General features: G+C 40.8%; 1 protein-coding gene across 4 annotated transcripts in view; it reads right to left on the reverse strand.

Moving 5' to 3' along the window:
- Positions 1-18,315: 18,315 nt before the first annotated feature.
- Positions 18,316-23,306, reverse strand: part of OTUD7A (OTU deubiquitinase 7A) — a 137,770-nt gene continuing 132,779 nt past the window's right edge. For all 4 annotated transcript variants that reach the window (XM_081838818.1, XM_081838817.1, XM_081838816.1 and 1 more), the window contains one exon: positions 18,316-23,287. In XM_081838818.1, coding sequence (XP_081694944.1) covers positions 21,863-23,287 — 1,425 coding nt within the window. In that variant the 3' untranslated portion in view covers positions 18,316-21,862. The remainder of the gene's footprint in view (positions 23,288-23,306) is intronic.

Below are 23,306 nucleotides of genomic sequence, written 5' to 3' on the forward strand. Positions count from 1 at the left end.
CGGCCCCCGGGCCTTTGTTTGCCTACCCATGGTTAAAGATGTCATCTGGGTGACATCCTAACCTATCTAAGCTATCCTTTAAATCTCTCTCAGCTAAAAGAAAGGATCTCATTTGAAACCTAGATGATACCTAACACCATGGAAGCTGATGATAATACTTCCATTAACTTCACCAAGGTACTGGAGAGGGCACATACCTACACATGTGGTGGGAATGCTCCCAAATCCAATCCTTTTGAATATTAGTCTTACAAGAAATCTGCAACTCCAGAACTGACCCTACTAAATATCTTCCAAGGCAATAATGCACACACACAACACAAAGAACTCATAAGCCACTTACTCTCAGCTGCTAGGAGTGTCATAACTAGACACTGGAAGGATCTGTTTGGAGTGAACATGGACCATGGGTACCAAGCTATATAGGAAACTGCCCTGCTAGAAAAGCTAACTAACAAACTGAAGTTAATATGAGGAAAAACACAAGAGGATGTCTTCACCCTGATGTGGCTCCCCTTTATTACATATGCAAACCAGCAAGACAATAAACACCTATCTCTCCTGAAAACATACAAATCTGTATGGTTAACCTGACCCAACAACACCCACCCCCCTTTCACACACAGACACACTGCAACCAACCACACCCTAGGCCCTATGGTCTCTCACACCACCTACAGGAATAAAATACCTTTCTACGTGATGCTGACACAAAAAGCTTTGCTCATATACTATATTAAGGAATAAAATTTAACAGTTTCTCCATTTCCTCCCCTCTTTCCCCTCTACCCCTGTATTGCATATAACAGTACTGTCTCACTCTAAATATGACTTGAAAAGAGAGACTCTGTGTCTGCTAATGCTACTAAAGAAAGCATTCTAATAAAAACATAGAAAAGGCAGTTTCACTTTCCAGGTGGCTCAAGTAAGGATAGCTTATCATTTCCTCTAGGCACAAAAGGCCTTCAGAAAACAAGGAAATCATGAAATATTTCAAAGAAGAAGAAGAGGAGGAGTAGGAGTTTGAACTTGATATCCCACCTTTCACTCCCCTCTCAAAGCGGCTCACAATCTCCTTTCCCTTCCTCCCTCACAACAAACACTCTGTGAGGTGAGTGGGGCTGAGAGACTTCAGAGAAGTGTGACTGGCCCAAGGTCACCCAGCAGCTGCAGGTGGAGGAGCGGGGATGCGAACCCGGTTCACCAGATTAGGAGTCCACCGCTCTGAACCACTACATCACACATGCTTGTGTAATGCAGCTCCCTGGATGCCAAGCAAAAGCCCAGAGACAAACTTCTGAACATGTCATCCTGCTCATCTGACACCAGACATTCAGCATCTGAAACGCAGGAGCCAGAAGGGCAGCTGAAGCAGTTTCTAACTCGCATACAGTTGCCAGCTATCAAGAGAAGGGTGAGGATGTGCTCAGATCTGCAGGCAATCTAAAGGGCCCATCTTCTCCAACCTGCTACCTGGAATCTTGCCTCCAAAGCCAACAATCATGAGGGCAAGAAGGGAAGAGTCTTGCATTAGCGTCCTCCACTTCCTTAAACTGGTATTTGGTCTTTTGAAGGTGAGGGTTCCACTTAGCCTTCAGGGCTAATGTCTAGTAACTGGCCTAGCCATGGATTTGGCTATCTAAGGGCCCCTCCATGCCCCTTTCCTGGTGCATTCATGATTATCTGTGCTCACGATGGTCTCAGGGTGGTTATATACAATTCCTAGTTGCATTTACAAAAACTTTGGGGTGGACATACTACTTCATCTCCAATTGGTGAATATCCTATAACGTCCTGCAGAAATCCTGTAACTTTTCATTCCACAAACATCTCAGGGCTGGTTTGTCCTGCTTTTGTCCTGCTATAACACAAGTACCCCTCTGGATTGCAATAAGGCAGCAACTTTGGGAAAGCATCACAGAACAACTAATATTAATGCAATGATATGTGGGCAACCAAGCATATTTCACTAATGCCCCTATTAGTACACTAGTAACATGTTGCAGAAAATACTCACAGAAAAGCACTAAGCTAATGACAGCAGCTCTCCAAGATTTCAGGTCTTGCATATCACTTGGAACATGATGTTTTTTTACTGGAAATACCATTGACACACCAAGTGCAGTCATGGTTTACCCACTCCAGAAGGGCAGGCTCATCTTGGACTTCCTCGAGTGGGAATGGACCTCCTCATTATTGAGAGTGATGTGGGCAAGTTCCTCCTGAACAGTGCTTGGGCAGGCTACCCAGAGTCAACATCCACCTTACCACTGATGGTTGGCCTGAAAGCCCCACCATCTCCACCATGGCCCAAGGAGCCTTAGCTGGCCCAGCATCTGCCTGACCTGACTTATTTCAGTGAAACGAATAGAGTGAAAGATTATGAGTTATGTAGGTGTGTATGAACTTAAGAGTGCTTAGCTTATTTTTTAAATTGATATTTTGTTTATGTTGTTAATACTGCTTTATAGATTCAATGGTAACATGAAGGAGAAATGATTTTGAGGAGATATGGAATATATTTGTAGAATTTGTACTGTTAAAATGGAAAGGGGTCAAACCATCTCAAGAAGTGCTGAAATTTTGGGAGGTTGGATAATTATGATGGGGGTGGGTGCACATTTTTATATTTATTTTTACTTGTATTACAGTGATACCTCGGGTTACATACGCTTCAGGTTACAGACTCTGCTAACCCAGAAATAGTACCTTGGGTTAAGATCTTTGCCCCAGGATGAGAACAGTAATCGTGCTCCGGCGGCGTGGCAGCAGCAGGAGGCCCCATTAGCTTAAGTGGTGCTTCAGGTTAAGAACAGTTTCAGGTTAAGAACAGACCTCCGGAACGAATTAAGTACTTAACCCGAGGTACCACTGCATTATTACTTTAAAATAAAATTTAAATCTAAAAAGTCATTAAAAACACTAGCATTCATCATATGTCTAAAAATTAGCTGAACTGAAGTCAACTAGACATTTCTCATTTTTATAATAAAGAATCATGGAAAAATAAAAAAATGTTTTATAGATTCTAAATGCCATATTGATTTTAGTCATATAATATTACTTTTGCAGTCATTGTTATGTTTAGCTCATTTTTAGTTGCTATTTTGTTAAAAGTGTTTTATAGATTGTCATTGTTTTATTGATTATCTGTTAATTATTTTATATGATTTATGCTGTATCTGTGATGTCATTTTATGTATTATGTTGTTGTTATTCATTGTTTGAAAGCCACTTTGAGATTCATTTTAATGAAAAGCAGAATAGAAATACAATCACTCAAACTTGGGACTTTCTACAATGCAATACATTTGGGGGGGTGTTATTGGGTTGTTGTTTTTATTTTGATTATATATTTTGTGGTTTTATATTTTTATTTTGTTCTGTGAACCGCCCTGAGACCTCTGGTTATAGGGAGGTATATAAATTCAATGAATAAATAGTAAGAAATAATAATGTGCTCGGCCACTCAACTATGGTCTTTCTCCTGGGAAACAGCCTGCTTAATGGTTAGCGTGCTAGTTTGAAGTTTAATGTTTCCAACCTGTAAAGTTTCCTTCTACTTCCAGACAGTTTTATGTAAGACCAGGCTTCAGCATATGTTGTTGACAAGTCAAAAAAACGGCTGTCTGGAAGAACTTTCTCAACTGCACAGGAAGATTAAGAAACTTCACTGACTCATCTGTTTTGAGACAAACGGAAAACACCCACTTTCTGCATCATAAACAAGATCTGCAAATGGAATTTAAAAAGAGTGGGCAGAAAACCTTCTTGTTTCATGAGACGAGCAATAAGGGAAATCAAGCAGGGCAACTGATGAGTTGGGTGAGGCAGGGGCAGGAAGGAATGAAATGGGGCACTTCTGATCCCATTGTGCTGGAGGATTCCTCTGCCGGGAGGCATGTGGGGAGAAGAATTCCATCACAGAAGAGGAACTTGCTGCAGTTTAAAAGCTGGCTTACAAGTGGAACAGAGTGCCATAGCAAACATGGACTGGACCACTTCAGACAGCAGGTGGAAAAGACACACACACAAGCCAACCAGCACATCAGGCTCTGGGCTAGGTTTTCTAAGGGGCATATTCAAAACCCCTCGCTTGAAGTCTGAAATGGTACCATCTACTTTACTGCCCACTGACACAACCCCTGTGGGCACCTCCCCACTGCCCTTCCCTGGAACGCATGAAGCCCCCTCCTCCATTTGCCTTGAAAGGAACCTTCCATTGCAGCCAACAGAAAGGATTTCCCAAGCCTAGTTGAGCATGGGGGGTGGGGGTGGGGGTGAGAGATTTCAGGAGAGTGACACCAGTGCGGGGGGGGGGGGGCGTGCGCTGCCCACCACTGCAATGTAAGCTTCAAGAAAGGCTTCTCCTTGGTTACAATAGCAAGCTTCTTTGGAGACTAATTACAATGGAGGAGGGGTTTCTTGCAGGGAGGCACATAAAGGGAGCAATTCTTCCTTTCTTCCCTCCCCAGCTATGACCCCCTTTGCTACAGTTAGGCTTCAAATAAACCTCCTGTGTAGACAATAATTACAATGGAGGGCGGAGTTAGTGGGGGAGATAAAGATTGCCCCTTCCAGCCAGAGTCCTTCTTCATTGCTGGAAATGCCCCCTTACCACAATTTGGCTTGAAGAAACCTTCTTCCAGTTCTAATAAAAGGTTTTCATCCAAGCCTAATTGACGTGTATCAGAGAAGCTTTTTTGGTGGAGATTATTGCTGGGGAGAGAAGATTAATACCTGTACTCTCCAGGAAGGTCACCCACCCACTTCGGTTTGAGCAAAAGCAGGCACATGTTCCCCAGGCCTAACCGCTGGAGTCAGGGTGGTGGTGGGGGTTTAAGTGTCTGTGTGACTGCCATACATGTATGGGGTTGTGATGTCTGTATTGTGGGGTATGTGCAGTTCCCACTTTTTAGTCTGCAAATGTGCTTGCAGGCCCCCAAAAGTTGCTGACCGCTATCGCCTTAGGGCTCTTACCTTCTTACTCTTAAGTCATTCTGCTGCGTGTGTAGACCAGGTCTAAGATTCTCTTTCAGTCCTCTGGTTCTTGGACAAAGCATTGCTGTTACTGTTGTGTATTGAGTCAAAGGATTTTATATCTGTATTATTATTGTCTGTATTTGCATTAGGGTAAAGTAACTGCCTTTTGGTTCCAGAGGGTACAGCTACTATTGGTGCATTTAAGCTGCTGTATTTGGATCCTCTGTCTTATTGGTTTCCTCCAAAAGGCAGGACTGTGATTGCCTGATATTGTTCCCTCCAAAATGTATCCCTTCTAGCTAGTTCCCTGTCCCTATAAATGTAGCTCTCCCCTCCTCAGGCCCCAGTCTTGTTTGCTTTAATAAAGAAGTGTTACTAGAGAACTGTCTCCAGCATATTATGTCAAGAGAGCTGAAATGACCGCTCCCCACTTAAAACGGGGGGCGCCTTTTGCGTGGACGCGTGCAGCCCTGGATCTGGAGTGGCCCCATAAGCATAGGCTTTGCCTTCCGTCAGGTGGGATACCTGGAGGTCCCCGCCTACCCCAGTGAGTTGTCCAATCCCACCTGGGGGAAGAGTTGCCAGGGAAACCAGGCCAGGTAAGGGGAGGGATTACCTGCCCACACAATAGAGGGTGGGTCTTAATTGGTAATCCTCACTTGGCTCCAGAGCTTCTCCCACCCTACCCACCCTCAGTTAATGTCTTCTTTTGCAGGTTAACTTTTCTTCATAGGTTTTGCAGGTTAACCTGTCTCCACAGGTATGCGGGCGCTGCTACGATAAGGTCGCTGTTAAAGGGCCGGAAAGGAATTTCCCTGCATTGGCAGGTTTCGCCTTTCCCGTAGCAAAACGTCACAACTTTGGCGGTATCAGGCCTTGGGCGGAATCCTTTAGTCCATCTTCCTCTTTGCGGCGGCGATACCAGGGTTCCCCGTTAAAGGGGTTTTTGAAGGGAGGCTTTGACCATACGCCGAAAGGTTGTCATTGCTCTCCCCTGCGGCAGCGTAACGGGGGCGGCTATCTCTGCTTGAACATATGTTCTCCAGAGCCGGCCCATCCCCCCCCCCACACTGGATAACCCTGATGCTCCCTAGGTCCCCGGCTGGGGACTAGGGAGGGAGAACGCCCAATGCCTGAGCCAAGGTCTACCCACATTTGAAATTTAATAAAGTTGTGGCCAATTTAATCCCATAGCACGTTGTCTAGAGTCGTTATTCCACATGACGGGGGGGACCACTCGGGATCTGGGGACTCCGCCTGTCCACGCAGTCACAAACCCCACGTCACAACAGTTACATTCATAAAGCTTACAATATATAATGCATAACTAGAGCACCGCCAAACACTATGCTGGAACTATCTGAGTCCAGCCACTGAAATCCAAGATCAAAATAATCACACAATTCAAGTGTAACCAAAAGCTGGATTCACAACCCTGTTAAATAAACCTATCACTTCCCAGGATCTAGGAACCACCTATTTGCAGCAGCTGCTCCCATCTTTTGCCTCACTGCATGTGGCAAATGAGGCAATGACATGCTCACCCTGAATAGAGATGTTTTTACATGCAGGTTCAGACCGTATACATGTTCAGACAGTTTATGGTGGCAAGTCTCTGGCCAGGTGACTCAGTCAGAGGGGAACTTTGAAAACGGTCACCAACAGGAACAAATGCAGCCATCCCATATGCTGCCTCTTATGCCTTAGTTGCACATTACCTGCAGGAGATTTGTGATTTCAAGATGTAGCTTTCTTTTTAAAAAAACCAACTTGGCGCTGCATGGAATTTGGGGCAGGGCAGGGGGATATAACCCTCCAGTCCCCTACTTGGCAGCCTTGATCCAAATGGTTCCCCTTCTGGAGTTGCCATTAGCTACAGAGGAAAAAATGCACAAGCACACCGCAGCTGTTCCCAGTCTAGTTAGGCTATTAGGACAAATTTTTGCTGCTGCCTAATGATTAATGTTCTTAACTGCTCCACTGCCCCTGCCCTGTGAGAAATACTGCATAAAGAGAGGCCATTTAAGACACATGAGAGCGGGTGAGCTTTCAGTACCTCTGCTTTTAAAAGGGGCTTTTAACATGGAACATATTATCAGTTCTTTGCCTTCATCGTGTTCTTTCATCTTTTCATCAGAGTTCTGAGCAAATATTTCCAGTTCAAAACATCAATTTCATCTGCCAGAGGCTTAACTCTGATCTGGCGGAGAATAAGCCAGCCTCACAAATTTATTTGGAGTGTCACCAGTTTATAGCACCTGGGGGGGGGGGGGAGAGAGATCAGTGTGTGCTTGTCCCACATTAGACAAACTCAGAACAGTTCAAAAGAGAAATATTTGCCTCGCCTCTCTTCAGCTTCCCACTTACAAATATATAATCTTTAAACCCACCCCACTCCGAGAGAACTCTTTGTGGAGAGAGGCAGGTTTTCCTTGCAGTCAGCAGTCTGAGCAGGTCAGCTGATCCTAGGCTTGATGCTAATTCCTAGTGCCTATGCCTATCCTCAGTGAATTAGAAAGTCTCCTGGCACCACTTTAATAACAGCCTTGCACAGACCTCAAGGGGATATTCCATGCATCAAACAGATCCCTCCCCATAAAGCTTTACAGCCAGTTAACTCATTCAAGGGCTGACCACTCTTTCACACAGGCATCCTTCTCTCCTCGATTCATGGGCAATGCAGTTCTTCCTCCCAGGATTGCTCAGAGCAAGCTGTTGCTTAGACACCAAATCACAGTGTGACTGTACAGGAGTAGAGAGTTTTTCAGTACAGTCCCTTTTTCAGCAGCTGCATTATTATTATTATTATTATTATTATTATTATTATTATTATTATTACTATTATTACTATTATTATTATTATTATTAACATTTTTACATCTCCCGCTTCAACATTTCAGGGCAGAAATTAGCTGGGAGTTTCTAAAGATTGAGACAAACATCCAAGCAGAGATGGATTGACTATTCTTTTGAGTAGTGGGCACAAATATAAGGAAACACAAGATTTTAACAGAGAGAGAGAGAGCGTTTCAAGCACCCTACATATTAACTATTTAACTATTGATATAATACACAGTGCAAATGTTCTATTGCTGCATCTGCGTCCTTCTCTGAGCTGGTCTCCGAGGTGGAATGCCTGAGTAGTGGGCGAACCAATACATTAAAGGCACGTTGTATCCCTTCCTAAACCTGAGATGCAGTTTTGTGAATAGGAGTGATGCAGTTCCGTTGCATTGCTCACTTTACTGCAAGTGCTGCTTTAGAATAAACTTCCTTCTTGAACAGGAGGACTCTTGCACAGAGCCAGACCCTTAGTCCATCTAGTCCACTACTGTCTAGGGTCAGCTCCCTCAGCAAAAGTCTCTCCTAGCCCAGCTGAGAATCCTTTTAGATAGTGATATTGAATAATAAATTTGGATCTTATGCCTGCAAAGCATGGGTTCCGTCACTGTCAATTATCTCACATATCCTTCAAAATCTCAAAAAGCTATGATGTTTCTGAAAAATGAAATTTCAGTTTAATGAATGGATTAATTATTTACAAGGCATTTGATTATCAAATCATCAATTATCAAAAAACAGTGGAGCAAGAAGAAATATGGCAAAGTTTTACACAAAAATTCAGACAAACTGTTATTTTACAAATAAGTTTATTTTATTGAATAGCTATCAGAGCTACCCTCTGTTCCAAACAATGGAGGAGCCAATCACATAGATTACAGAGCTATCAGTAACTTGTAGAATTCTTTCATAAAAGAAATTAATTACATTTCTAGAAAAAGAGTGACAGTCATAACTGGAAGTCATAACAGAAGCCATATTTAATAGTAACTATTGCAAAAAATTGGTTTAATGCTTTCATACTTTACAAAATAACAACCCAACTGCTAAAAATGGCCCTTACACATCTTCTTAGTCAAAGAATGGAGCATATAAAAATAACATTTAATTTTAACTGGAAGGAAGATTGCACGTAGAAAAAATTTCAAGGACGTACATATCCAATAAGAAGAGAAACATTTGTTACCTGTTCAAGTTACTTACTGGTCCTGTTTCTTGTAACAATCACTTTAAATATTATATGGCGGGTAAATTAAAAAACTAAAACTCTGGACAGGATACAAAGAGCTGCACACGAGCAGATCGACAAATCCAAGGAAGTCTTGGACTTTTGTTACGTAAACATCAGCTCTCAATGCTGCATGATATTCCACTTTAGAAACTGAGGAAAGTTTCAAAAGCAGCTTGTGATATTGTGTGAAGGCGTCTGTCATTCAGAGGGGGAAAGTCAAAAATTCCATGAGCCATGCCTAAGTCCACGGTTTGCCTAAAGTAGTTCTTTGGATTCCACTTTTTGCTATAAACATGAACTGCAACCATTTGACGGGTTTAATCCAATGACATGTAGCAGAAAATAAATGCGTAATTAGGGGCCTCCTTAGAGTATAGCTTAGGCATTCACAGGGATTCATTGATGCTGTACTGACATTTTTTTAAGCAGTAAATAAATTAATAAAAAAACAACAATAATGATAAATGTTTAGGATAAGGGCTCAAGAGTAAAAGGAAAACCAACCAAATTCCTTTGCATGGATTAATATCTATGCACAAGTTGTTTTTCTAGTCATTTTAATGTATTTTGTTGCAATACAATGCTGAAAGTATAAAATTTTACAGAATAGCAAAATAGGCTAATATTCTGAAGATATGGTCAAATATTGCTCTAAAAGAACCAAGGGACATTTTTTTTTTTTGCATTCTGCATTTCGTTTATACATTTGCAAAGACCATTGGTCACTGTAAAAAAACACTCCTCCTGCATAAAGTGACAAAAAAACTTTGGTGATAAGTGTACATGGACTCTCAGACCAATATGACTAGGAATCTGTCATGAAGAACAGTTGAGGGGGGTGGGAAGTACAAAGAGAATAGGGCTGATGCCCCCTGAACATTTGTAGGAGATGCCTCCTCTGCCCACTCAATGGGGGGGGGGCTCAGCCCCCTGTCTACAAATATTGAGGGGGCATCGGCCCTATAGCACCTATGAAAGGTGGGATATATTATTTGTTAACAAGGTAGCAAATAAACAGACAAAACTAATCTTTCAACAGTTTAAATTGAACTAAAGGCATATTTTCAAGGGAGCTTTTCACAGCATCACATTGCTGCCATGGCAAATGTAGTAGAATCATAGAATCATAGAATCATAGAGTTGGAAGAGACCACAAGGGCCCTCGAGTCCAACCCCCTGCCAAGCAGGAAACACCATCAGAGCACTCCTGACATATGGTTGTCAAGCCTCTGCTTAAAGACCTCCAAAGAAGGAGACTCCACCACACTCCTTGGCAGCAAATTCCACTGTCAAACAGCTCTTACTGTCAGGAAGTTCTTCCTAATGTTTAGGTGGAATCTTTTTTCTTGTAGTTTGGAACCATTGCTCCAATATGAAAAAGGAATTCTATTGATCAAGTTTATATTTTTTCCTATGAATTCTGATACCCACAGGGGATATTGTAGTCAGACAGGTTACTTCTCAGTCTGACTCCACCATCCAGATAACCCCAGGATTAGCAAAGGGTTGGCCTAAGTCTGGTTAGCATGTATTTCTCAAGGGCCTGAGACTGAATCCGACCCTCCTTCACTGTTCACTGAATAATGTTCCGTTTCTACTCAAGACATAAGTGAAACTCCTATGGAGCACTTTTCACATTACCTTTTCAAAGTTCAATAACAACGTTATTGGAAGAGTTGTGGAAGTGTGATAAGCCAACTACAATGCACACATCTGTCTTGGTGGTGGCAAGATGTAAGGCAAATATCCACTTGTAGCACTAGAAGTTAGACACCTGTCTCCCAGCAAATAGAGGCACATGAATGATAAATTTAGACATGAATTTTGGATGCAAATGCGTTCTCCTATGGAAGCAGTGTCCTGTCTTGAGGGAAGGGTCTCTAAATCTCTCTTGCTACGCTGTCCCAACATCCCCAATGACAGTGGCCAACCTTAAGCCTCTATTTTGAATCAAAATAGCTTTTAAAAGGAAAGGCCTTTGCTCAAAATTAATTCCACTTCAAAAATAATGAATAAGAGTAATATATACTAATGGCAGGTTGTCATCCTTCCCTCTGGATGGCTTTCCATGTCCCAAACTCCATACACTTCAGATTTTCTTTAGGTCTTACCTCCTTTCTTTTGACACCTTTGAGCTAGGGAATGTGCAAAATATTCCAGAGAAAGTTTTGTTAGTCATCTTTTCTTCCTTTTTAAACTCCTGTTTCCCCCTGAAATTCCGCAGATATTTTGCTTGAAGGAGCACCACATTTGTTTCAGATCTTTCACTGAGTGGGAAAGACCAAAGATTGGCTGGTTCTTTGTCTCTCTCTTTCACTGACATACTAATCTCTTTGCATTCGCAGGGCACCTCTGCCTGCCTTTGCTTTAGGTGCTCTGGTGCCAGAGGGGGCTTGCCAGCCTACAGCCAAGGAGTTAAAGAGGGCTCAGGGAAGCTGAGAATCTGAACAACATGGTCCATGATCAGGCTATGTCAGGGACCACATCTTTACGAGAAGAAATTGCAGTCACCTAGATGGTGGACTTTCAAAGAGCTAAAATAATAATACATAAATTATGACAAAGTGACACACTTTTCATGCTGGAAAAGTGCAAACACTCTCAAGTCTTTCTTCAATGACTTCTGGAGAAGCAGCTTCATTAAAGTGAATGGCATCCGGAAATCAGGCTCTCTTTGTCATAGATGGCAATTAAATTTTTTTAAATGAAACTACTGGGCTGCTGTTCTTGACCTTTTACTGTATGTTTCTCTTACGTCTTTCAGACTAATACTCCACACGAAACCAATTTTTTCTCCAAAATGTTTGAATAAAACTGCAAAATACAATCCACCTCCACACCTTAAAATAGGTTTTTGCAAAGAAGAAATTTTCCCACAACTAAACAGAATAACAGCTAAAATCCCTGGTCAAGAGCACAAGAGATAATGGCCTTTCATATTGAGAATTCTGCCTCCACTAATACTCCTTGTTGCTATAGATACAGAATGATCTACCTAATTACTGTATTAGGAATCTCTTCCATTTATTCATTTTCATTGAGGGTTCCAGCCATTCTGGCAGACATCAAAGAGTCATAGGTTTCAAAACAAATTATCTTCAAACAACACACAATTAAGGAAACTGAATAGCAATATATAATTAACCAAACGATGAGCAGTCTGTAGAAATTTATATGAAAGCAATGCAGCAAGTACACACTGAAGGTGGGTGGGAACACACAACTATGCAGAGGAAGAAGCTGCTGCAGCTCCCGTTGAGAGCCCCACACCTTCTAGCTACCCGAGGTACTTCTCTGCATCTTGCCTAGACAGAGCTCCATCTGAAAGTCTCTATGATAAATATGACAATTGTCTTCTATTTGCATGAAACTAATTGTAAGCTGCCTTGGGAGGTTTTTGCTCTGAAAGGCAACATATAAGTACTTAGAATAAATAATACACTCAAGAAGATTGATCCAGACCTAAATGACCCCCACCCAATTTTGGAACTCATCTGCTGTGTTGCACGTTTCCAGGTTGAAGGCTGTGGGAGATTAAGTGTTCAAGCAGATTATTGGTCCAAGTTAAACAAAATACCAATGCTGTTGCTTATGATTAGCAATTTGTAAAAGAAAAGGTGGTAACAGTGCTGTTCATTGGATCCTAAAAGCAGAAAAACCAGAACTGAAATGAAACTGGACCACAACATTCAAATGTGGAAACAAAACTGTTGTTTTATGGAATCTTTATATAATCTTTTTGGTTTTTTCCTAGTCTATGGTTTCAGTCATATATTAAATTGATTGCAATGTCAGTTAATTCAAATTTGTGGCCATTTTTGTTTATTTCTGTTTTATGCTGTATTATGATTTTATTGGCAACATTTGGATTTCTGCATAAGAAGATAATGCAGCATTACTACTGAGGAATCTAATTCTTTCATATGTCACATATATGGACCTAGATTGCCTTATATTTGTGATAAAGAGTGAAAGATGAAGATTATTCTATTAACTGGAGGGAGCTGGGGGATGCTTTTGTGGTGAGATCTGCTTGTTTTGATAGGTTCATCAAGTCCTCCCATGTGAGATCCCATTCAGGAGATCATCTTCCACACAGAGCGCTATCATAAGAATGAAGAAGATGAAGTGAGCTTTTGAATCTTTGCTAAAACTGAAGAGATCTTCTATTTGAAAATTTTATAATAAACTTTAGAATAAATTTTATAATATTCACATTCAATCTCAGTTTGCTTCAAAAACATCAGGTCACTTTTGTCACGAAATTTGCAGGGAGAGAATCTCAAGTTTGATTTTCTTGATGATGTTTTCTTTATTATTATTTTGCTGAGTCTTGTTAAAAATCTCCTCAATGTTTTATGTCCTATAAAAGAGGATTCCATAAAGAAATAAAACAGGGAACATGTATTTTTACCAAAATATATAAACCACAATATAAAGCTTTTCAGTAAAAATCATTCTGTATTCCAGCCTTCAAACAGACACTGGCAGACACTGGCGATGAGCATTCAGAATGTATCGTTAACATTTACAAAGCTTTCTTCACAAGGTTAGTACTACATTTCCCAGATGAACCTACTAAAACGACAACAACTCTCTATAATAAAGGTGCAGAATATTGCTTTGTAGCATATTTTGAAAGTAATATAAAAATAATCTCTATATTATAATTTAAACTTGGCTTGGAAAATTGCAACATAATAGAGTCATTTATGTCTACAAACAGAATGCACTTACAAACATCTTTCTTTATGGGTGTGGGTGTATAACAGGCATCCCCAACCTTTGGCCCTCCAGATGTTTTGGACTATAATTTCCATCATCCCTGACCACTGGTTCTGTTAGCTAGGGATCATGGGAGTTGTAGGCCAAAACATATGGAGGGCCGAAGGTTGGGGGTGCCTGGTGTGTGTGTGTGTGTGTGTGTGTGTGTACTATTGTTTCCTTTGTTTAAAAAACAAGCATGTCGATAAAAAAAGCAAATGTGCCAACAAGTTACTAAAGTCAGTTAAACTCTACACCATGTTTTATTGGGCAGTAATTCTACAAAGTTTGCCATACTCTCAAATAAAAAGTCCTTATTTTGCAGAGTACACTACAAAAAAACTGAATGTGTTCTGAGCTGAAAAGCCACTTGCAATCAAGGTCAGCTAATATTTTTCCATTGTAGTTTTGCCATCACAATAATGTCTGCTTTTCCATACAAGGGAAAGGAAGTAATCCCTGGCTCCACCACTGTAATCAATTATTTCATGACACAATTTACAACATTTCAATACATCACATTCTCAGTTTCTGGAACTAGAAATGTATTAATTCTTTTGGATTGGGAAGAGAACGTAATCAACACCGATTGACAAAATGCAAGGCTCCCATCTGTCTTAAATGAGTGCTCCCATGAGGGAATAACTTTGTTCTTGGGACAAATTGTACCATTAAAGGGCCTTCCATTCTTAACATGAGCTCTTCCCCATTTACTACATGTGCAACAGCTTGTCATTATTCCAGTCCAATGGTCAACATAATGGGGCAATGCCATTACAAGTGTGATAAAGAAGTTAAAAACACTGGGCTGCTTACCATAAAAGGACAGGGAAAGCAGCCAAGACAATCATTAAAAACAAAAGATACAGCCTTCTAGTGCCATTGTTATGACGATTCTTACCTGTCAATATAAATTTGCTTAACTTTATATGTATGTTCACTCTAAAGAGAACTGTATGTACTCTGTGCTGAAAGGGCTGAAATTCTGCATTCATGCAATTTCAGTTCTGCACAAAATTGCAGGAACAGCATTGCCAGCAAAATCACTATGATGCCCTTCACCTGCTTGGTGATAAAACTCCTATTGATCATTCATGCCTGTTTTTTTCCATAAGGAGAGAGGCTGATTTAAATGGTCACCCACATTAAGTTAAGTGCACGAAATACACAGGGTGGTGAGGAAAAGAAAGGGGAAACTAAAAACAGCTACTGATCAATTTTTCTACCTCTGACTTTTATGAAACATATGGCTGTGCTTACCAAATATATTGCAATGTAGGAATGGCAAAATGTGTCTGTTTTCATGAGAAGCTGAGTGCAGAACAGGAACTGTTGTTTCCTGCAATCCTAAACACATCTAATCCGAAGTCTCACAGAGCTCAGTGGAGCTTATTCCCAGGTAAGTGTGTAAAGGATTGCAGCCTAAGACACACATTATCTGTGATATATTACAGTGGTGCCTCGCAAGACGAAATTAATCCGTTCCGCGAGTCTCTTCGTCTTACGGTTTTTTCGTCTTGCGAAGCACGGCTATTAGCGGCTTAGCGGATTAGCGCTATTAGCGGCTTAGCGGCTATTAGCGGCTTAGAAAAAGGGGGGGGAAGGGGGAAAACTCGCAAGAACTCGCAAGACGTTTCGCCTTGCGAAGCAAGCCCATAGGGAAATTCGTCTTGCAAAGCACCTCAAAAGACGGAAAACTCTTTCGTCTAGCGAGTTTTTCGTCTTGCGACGCATTCGTCTTGCAGGGCACCACTGTACACCAGTCCTTCCCCCAAGAACTCCATTTCAGCTGACAAGGGGTGCTTTATTACACATTTTAACTGACGCTGAATTAGATTTGTCTGTTATCTGGATTCCAGGAGCGCAATAATACAACTTCATTTTGCTTTGAAAGAACAACAATGAGTAACTGATTGGACTTGGGGCAGTGCAGTAGCAGAGAGAGGCTTCTGCTACCAAGTCCAAATGTTTGCTTGCTGTGGCTTATGACCACCCGCAAAACTTTCCACAGACCTGCTTAGAACCACCTACAACACACAACACAACTTATATGTAAACACAAAGTGTATCATGTTTTATTCATTCATTAGCCCTTTTCTATACTACTTTTTCATGTATTATTACAAAGTATGAGAATGCTTAAATACCATTTTGAAATAACCCTTAGACCCTTTGTTCCATAGACAAAAGAAAAGTCAAACATTTTGCATATTTTCTTTGACAAGTTTTGGATTAGTGGCTTGAACAATTTATACAGCCTTTTACTTTTTCCCCAACACACATTTTTTTCTGATGCCTATTAGCAGAGGAATTATAATTTATTTGAAACCATAAAGCATTTTTTCTTTCATTTATAAAAACATCACTTTACCCCAGAACAGTTAGCAACACTTATTACATTCAACCACTGTTCCATGTTTTGTACTTCTCAAATACCAAACAAAGGGCACAGCCCATTGGCAGTCGCATTATGCGCAAGCCCAAGGAAGTGAAAAGTTCCAGTGAAAGAGAACTGTTCAATTCAACAATGCTTGTGCAGGAGAACTTCCCAGAGAACTGTGTCATATTTCACAAAAGAAGCTCTGACACAAGCCTCAAATTCCCATCTCAACAATCAAATTTTGTCTTTGCACAGCCCAGCCTTCCTGACTTGGAATTAACTGCCCACAAACCCTTAGCCCTTTATATACTGAATTGTCTACAATATCCACTTGTTACCCACCAAGTGACCAACCCACAACCCAAGAAAATGCTGAGCTGGATGAAACAGCAGTCATGTTTATATATAGATATATTGAGAGAGAGAGAGAAAGAGAGAGAACAAGAGACAGGGAGTTCACGCAAAACACGTTTTGGCCTTAAAAAAAAAAAATCTCTGGAACAACAAGTTTCATAAACATAAACATTTAATTTCCAGATTCAGGTAGGTAGCTATGTTGGTCTGACGCAGTCGAAATATATAAGAAAATTTTAAAAATTGTCTAGTAGCACCTTAGAGATGAAAGCACACAAAAGCTTATACCAAGAACCAACTTAGTTGGTCTCTAAGGTGCTACTGGACAATTTTTTTATTTTCTTATATATTTTGACTTAATTTCCAGTGAGAATGACCTTTATCTCTGATTTCCCACAGAAAATCTCCTATTTTGATTTGAATAGACTAATTACATCAAATTGTCAAATTGATTTTCCTTAAAAGCAATGGCAAAATCTTGGGAACCCCATTTTACTAAACACCCTAATTTAGAAATCTGTTTAGTGAGTGATTAAGAACTCCCATTGGACTTCATTCACCCAGTTTGGACTATTCTCTGTAAATTTTAATTAATTTTTATAATGTTTTTATAATGTTGCACTGTTTTAGTGTTGTTAGCCGCCCTGAGCCCGGCTTCGGCTGGGGAGGGCGGGATATAAATAAAATTTATTATTATTATTAAATTGTATAGTTTTTACGGAGGCTTCATTCAAACACTTGCCTCTTTTTCAGATAAGGCAGACAGGAACAAAGTCCTAAAAACACCGAGGGTGAGGTCATTCATAATTGCCTACTACTTTTTGTGGGATGTAATCCACTGGGAGCAGTCAAATACAACATTCAGTCAAATACAATACATACAGCAAGGGAATGTTTGGTCCAGCCAGTCAAAACTTCCTGTTCCTCCTGGCCTGGAGCATCTTCCTTGCATGTGACTAGTGGGTGGGCGTGACCTTTCCGGACCTGGTAAAAGGCCAAGGCATGCTGTCACTCTCCCTCTTTTCCGTCTTCCTTTCGTCCTGCAAACTTCCCGGTGTGCTAACTGCAGTCACTAGGTCAACCCACATATGGTGTAAACCTGTTTGTATATGCTTGTGACTTTAAGCCTAAAGTCTGCCTTCAGGACCACACTGTGCTCTGCCTGGTCATGAGTAAACTCTCTTTTTATTGCTTATGAATAAGACTATGGTGTCTTTATTCTTTCAGGAGGGATTCAAGGGGTCTTACCAGGAAAATATTAGAAGACATTTCAATCTAGACAAGCCAGATTGAATTGTGTATTGTCTTAAGAAACTCACATGAGTTTGCAACTCGTTTTCTGCTGTGTAAAGGGGAATGCACTCTGCTAAATAAAGGAACTTGCTATCGCAGGTTAGGAAGGATATTAATAAACAATGTATCCTCTCCTGCCACCTTGAACATTCCCACACTTTTTGCTTGGAATGATCATTATACAATTTGAGCATAGAATGCAAGGATCACCCCAATAGACCATGTCCTCTTTGTTACCTTGGTTCCCATTTTGTGGTGGTTTAGATAGAATCACAGCAATTTGAATGTGCTAACTCATCCTGGGTTATGTCTGTTTTCATGGACTCAGGCAGAAGGAACCAAGAACTGCACAATTTGAAATGGAGATCTAGCCCAGTGAGATACCAATGACTGTATGTACACTGCTCTTGAATTAAAGTTAAAGTTAAATTCAGGCACACAGAGGAATAGAGGTATTGACATTGACACCTGAGCTTCAGTGTCAGCACGAACCCTCTGGGTACATACCAGGCCTGTTATAAAGACTCAGCGCTTGATCCTCTGCCTTTTCCTGGTCAAAGAAGCAGTAACAATGTTAATATCTTTTGACTCTCCACTAAGAGTCCAGCTCTGACTCTAGCCAAACGGATCTCCAGAACTCTAGAGGCTCCTCATTCCAGGTCTAATTGGCACTGGTCTCACCCCTAACTTCTGCAGATGAAATTTTAGGGGAGGAAAGTGGCACTCAGAGCTAAGATTTTTCTGAGATGCTCTGCTATATAATTAGATTCTTACACAGAGTAAGGTGCTACCCTAAGTAAATAATGTTTAGTGAATTATTTCTAAGAGTAGGGTGTAAACAAGGATCAGATTAGAGCATGGGTGCCAGAAAACCGTTCTTGGAGGTAGGGTATGGATTTGAGCAACTCATGAGAGCATTTCTATCATCTGGGCAAAACTTATTTTCATTCAGTTCTGTGTATTAATATATATATATATATAGTACCATGTGAATATATGAAATTATTGTGTCCACTAAAATGTATTCTCCTGATGACTATTTTTTAAAAAAATATTATAATACTTTGTGAAGTTTTTTTTAAAGCTTTTTGTTCAGATAGTATACTTGAATCAAAATGGAAAAGCATAAACTGTTAGCAGCAAGTGGCTCATGCCTACCTCCACCTAGAGAAGCATTTATAGGCATTCCAAAGGCTAGTTCTACAGTAATGCATTAGTAATTACTAATATTTTCTTTCTTAAACTTTGAAAATATCATCCCTGCTCTTCTCTCTCTCTCTCTCTCTCTCTCTCTCTCTCTCTCTCTCACACACACACACACACACACACACACAAATACAATCAAAGATAAGTCCATCTGGTACCACAGATTTCTTTGGCCAAAGAAACAGGAGGATTTTTCACAATTAACTAAAAACATAAAAAGGCATAGAGTATTGGACAAAATTGGAACATCTGAGATTCTTATGAGTGAACCACACCAAAGGTTACTTGTGTTATAATCCACACAGCAGCCATCAAACCACATCTGTTTTGCACCTTAATTCTAAGTTGGAAGCACAGAACAGGCAAGGGAAGAAGAGGCCCTTAGGAAGGCACCCTTTCCCCCTGCTATGAAATAAATGGCAAAGCTGGACAAGAACACTGCAGAGTCAGCCGGCACTAATGACACAGCTGATCCTCTTTCTTGAGTAGACTTCCCATAAAAGAATGGGGACCAGCTTGGCACCACCACCACTGGAACATCTTGCAGTGTGAGTGCACCCTTAAGTGTGGTGACACATCTTCCTCTGGGGGAAAAGGAGATACCAATTCAGATACACTACACATTCTTAGAGATACATGAACTGCAAGGCTGGATTCATTAAGAGCTGTTCTTAAGTAATATTGGTGTGCCTCCCCGCCCCACCAAACTTAAAATTTATTATTAATTAATACTAAGTATCACTTCTTACTTCATTTTGTACTGAATTATAGGATCAATTACTGATTGCTACCACAAAGTACTTCACAAACAGACGTTTTAATGTGTGTGCAAGTGGTGAACAGACAGGAGTCTCAAGTACTTTCTATTCGAGGATGCAGAAACCAAGTTCACTACGTAAACTGAGATGTGGCTATGAGTGAATATTTTCTTAGCTTACCTAAAAATATTAGAGCTAAAAAGAAGAACCAAAAATATAGGCCATTCCTAGTGATGAACTTTCCTAATAAAAGAGGGTCACTTCGAGGGCTTAGAGCGGTGCCATTAGGTTAATGACACTGATGTATTTCTTCTTCCCTTTTCATTAGATGTGATAGGAGCCTCAGTAATGGGATGGATGAGTAAACTGAAATTTAATTCAGATCATACAAAGGCAACAATGCTGACTGGGGGAGCCAGCCAGCATTGGGATTGCTCTATAGTCGGGGTATATTGGTTCTTAATGGCACCATACTCTACTCTCACAGCCTTAAATGTGCTCTTGAATCTTGCACTGAGAGCAGACTTTCATGCAGAGTATACACCGGAGGGCTGAGGGCTGTAATAAATTATGAAGTATGCTATTTGGTGGTTTACTAGAAACAAAATAGATAGAAGGCAAACATTTTTATATCAATGCCAACTGTAGCCCTACTGTAGACACCAGTGTTACATTCAGCTCTTATCTAAAACATCTGAAGGGCACCAGGCGTAGAAGTTATCTAAATTATTCTGTCTAGTTTTGAACTCTATTACAATCTTTGCTTCATTTTTGTCTTTGCAATGGTGTTTAGATTTCATCTTCTGCACTGTCTAGTACTCATCTCAGAGGGCCAAATTTGAGAGCAGACTTTAAACACAAATCCATGAGCTGTCCTTGTAAGTGTTTAAGACCATTTTGCCCATTTCCAATTGACGCACGACTGCCAATGTTTCGTTTTCAGCTGATGTGCGCAATGATACAACTCCTGCGCAAACAGGGAGTTGCCCGCAACACATGTGCAAATTAACAGTAACAATTTTTGTCTTCTCTGCAAAGAGGTAGCAAATCTACATTGTGCTATATGAATAATAAAAATATGAAGTCTTGCATATGCCAATATTTTAATTCTTTAATTCTTGGGAATTAATAGCTAAATAATGTGGTTCCAATAAGCAGCGTTGATAAACTGGTCAAAACGACCAAGGAAAGGATATGATCAGTGAGATACAGGGCACTTGGCTATGTGGTTGCACTGAATGAGGTGTAAGACAGGACTGCAAAGCTACTGAGGCAGTTGTTTGGTCATCCAATTGCCCAACTGTTGAATTGTAAAGTACTTATTTTCAAGCATGAGGGCTTGAGCCTTGTCTAAAAATAAAATAGATATGTCATCTGGAGGATAAGCATTTCATTCTTGGACATTTTGTGCAGTACAAAACTGGAGTTGCTTACATCAATAAAAACAAGAATTTGTGTTTTGTAAGAGAAGCTTGCTAATGAATCCAGGCTTTCATTTGTGTATCTGTGGAGAAAACAGGACTACTAAAATAATACAAGCAAGGATGTTAGCATGTTAGTATGAACTATATGCAAATTACTATTCTTCCCCCAAATTTTAAAGGAAGAGGAAAGAGCTATGAAAAAGTTATATTTCTTCAGATGAGATGGCTCTAAAGAATGAAACAGACACATCTTATTACAATACCACATTTCCAGTTATTATGACTTTTTCCCTATCTTCCTACTACCTGAGTGATGTCAGTGTAAATTCAGGCACCATTAGTAAATTTTGACCAAACGTATACACAGCACTGACAAAGGAGTAAAGAACCTTTCAGCTTACCAGTGTATGTAAAAAAGACACTGACAAAATGGAAAATAATAAACTCTTTATGATAAATTAATTCTTAGTTTTTCATTGCTGCAGGGGAAAAACAAATAAGCTGGACCTTTCTCCCCACAGATCCCTCTGCAGGATTCTCTTTTCCTTCCTCCTGTAATCCATTGCCACATACCTTACAAGTAAGAAAATGGAGGAAATAAATATTCATGGGAAGAGCTCCATCACCTTCAATGTCGGTGCCCCTTACTTTCTTGCTCCCTGCGTTTCAGCTCCTCCTTATAGCAGTAGGAACAATAGTTTTCAGTCTCGGGGCGACCATAAAAAGAGCAGTTCTCCTTCTTGCAGCGGTTCTGCTGGATTGAATATATCGGGCTAACTGTGCTCCTGCCTCGATTTTTGTCATTGTTCAACCAGGTCTGCGGTGCATCCTCATCGGCATATTCCAAGCAGTCTCTGATGTCACTGGTATTAAACCCATTGGTATATGTTTGTGACTTGTGGTCCGTAGGCATAACATAGGTCAGTGACTCCACTGTGTTGACAGTACGGATGCCTGCTATTCGGGCTGGGCTATAGCTCTGTGAAGACAATGACCGGTTCTGTTGGGGATATGTGGCACATGTTTTTAAGGTGCCAACCACCGGTTTGTAGGTATCATCCTGGAAGCTTGATGGCTTGGAGTTGACATCGTGCAAGTGGATGACACTTTGCCTCTGAACAGGGGGTGTATGGCTATAGTGGGCAGACAATGGAATGGGTCCACTTTTCTTGGCACCATTGCTAGGTGACGAAAATGACCCTGGTATGGGACTAGTACGGTCTTTAAACTTTAAAACCAGTTGAGTCGTATGGCTTTGAGGCAAGACTGGTGATGCCCTTCCCTGAGGAGATGCTTCCAACTTCTCTTTTGAGTACATTTCTTGCTCCAGTTTCCTGCATGACGATCCATTGAGAGTAGCCTTCTTCTCTGCCTCTTTCCTCTTCTGTTCCTGTTCGGCACTAAAGCGCTCCTGGGCACTGGTCAAGTAATAGCCAATCATCTCCTCATGGAACTGATGTCTATGGCTGGTCAAGAGGAGGCCAGCAAAGATGAACTTCCGTTCCCCTTGCATGGCGGCTCTCAAGATGTTGAGGCTCAGCTTCACATCAGTACTGTACTTCCATGGGTCTGACTGTTTATCTGAAGGGGATTTAGAATTCATTTTTTCAACAGGCGAAATGCTTGTCTTTTCAGTGGGAGAGGGGGTTGTCTTTTCAGATGGAGAAGTGCTTGCAGACTGGCCAGATTCTTCTTTGCTTCCTTTGCGTGACTTGGACTTCTTCTCTTTGACTTTCTCAATGATCTCCCCATTTTTCCCATTTCCTGAATTTGCTCTGCTCATTTTGCCATGCACCAGTCCCCCAAGCCCACCCATATTCTTCTTTAGCTTGATGCCTAGAGTTTTACTGAGACTCCCAAGTTTGTTTGCAACTGAATCAGCCCTGTTTTTTTCTTTATCCTTCCTTTGCTTTTCTTTCTCTTTCCCATTTTTCCCATTATTGCCATTAGAATTGCTGCAGATGGAATCCCTGTCGGAGTCCATGGAATCAGCGAGAGACTGAACATCCTCTCCTGCTGACGCAGTGGGAGATTCTGGCTGAGCCAGAGGAGCCTATTAAGAGAAGGAAGTT

The sequence above is a fragment of the Podarcis erhardii genome (genome assembly GCF_964252035.2).
Source record: "Podarcis erhardii genome assembly, chromosome: 14".
NCBI lineage: Eukaryota > Metazoa > Chordata > Lepidosauria > Squamata > Lacertidae > Podarcis > Podarcis erhardii.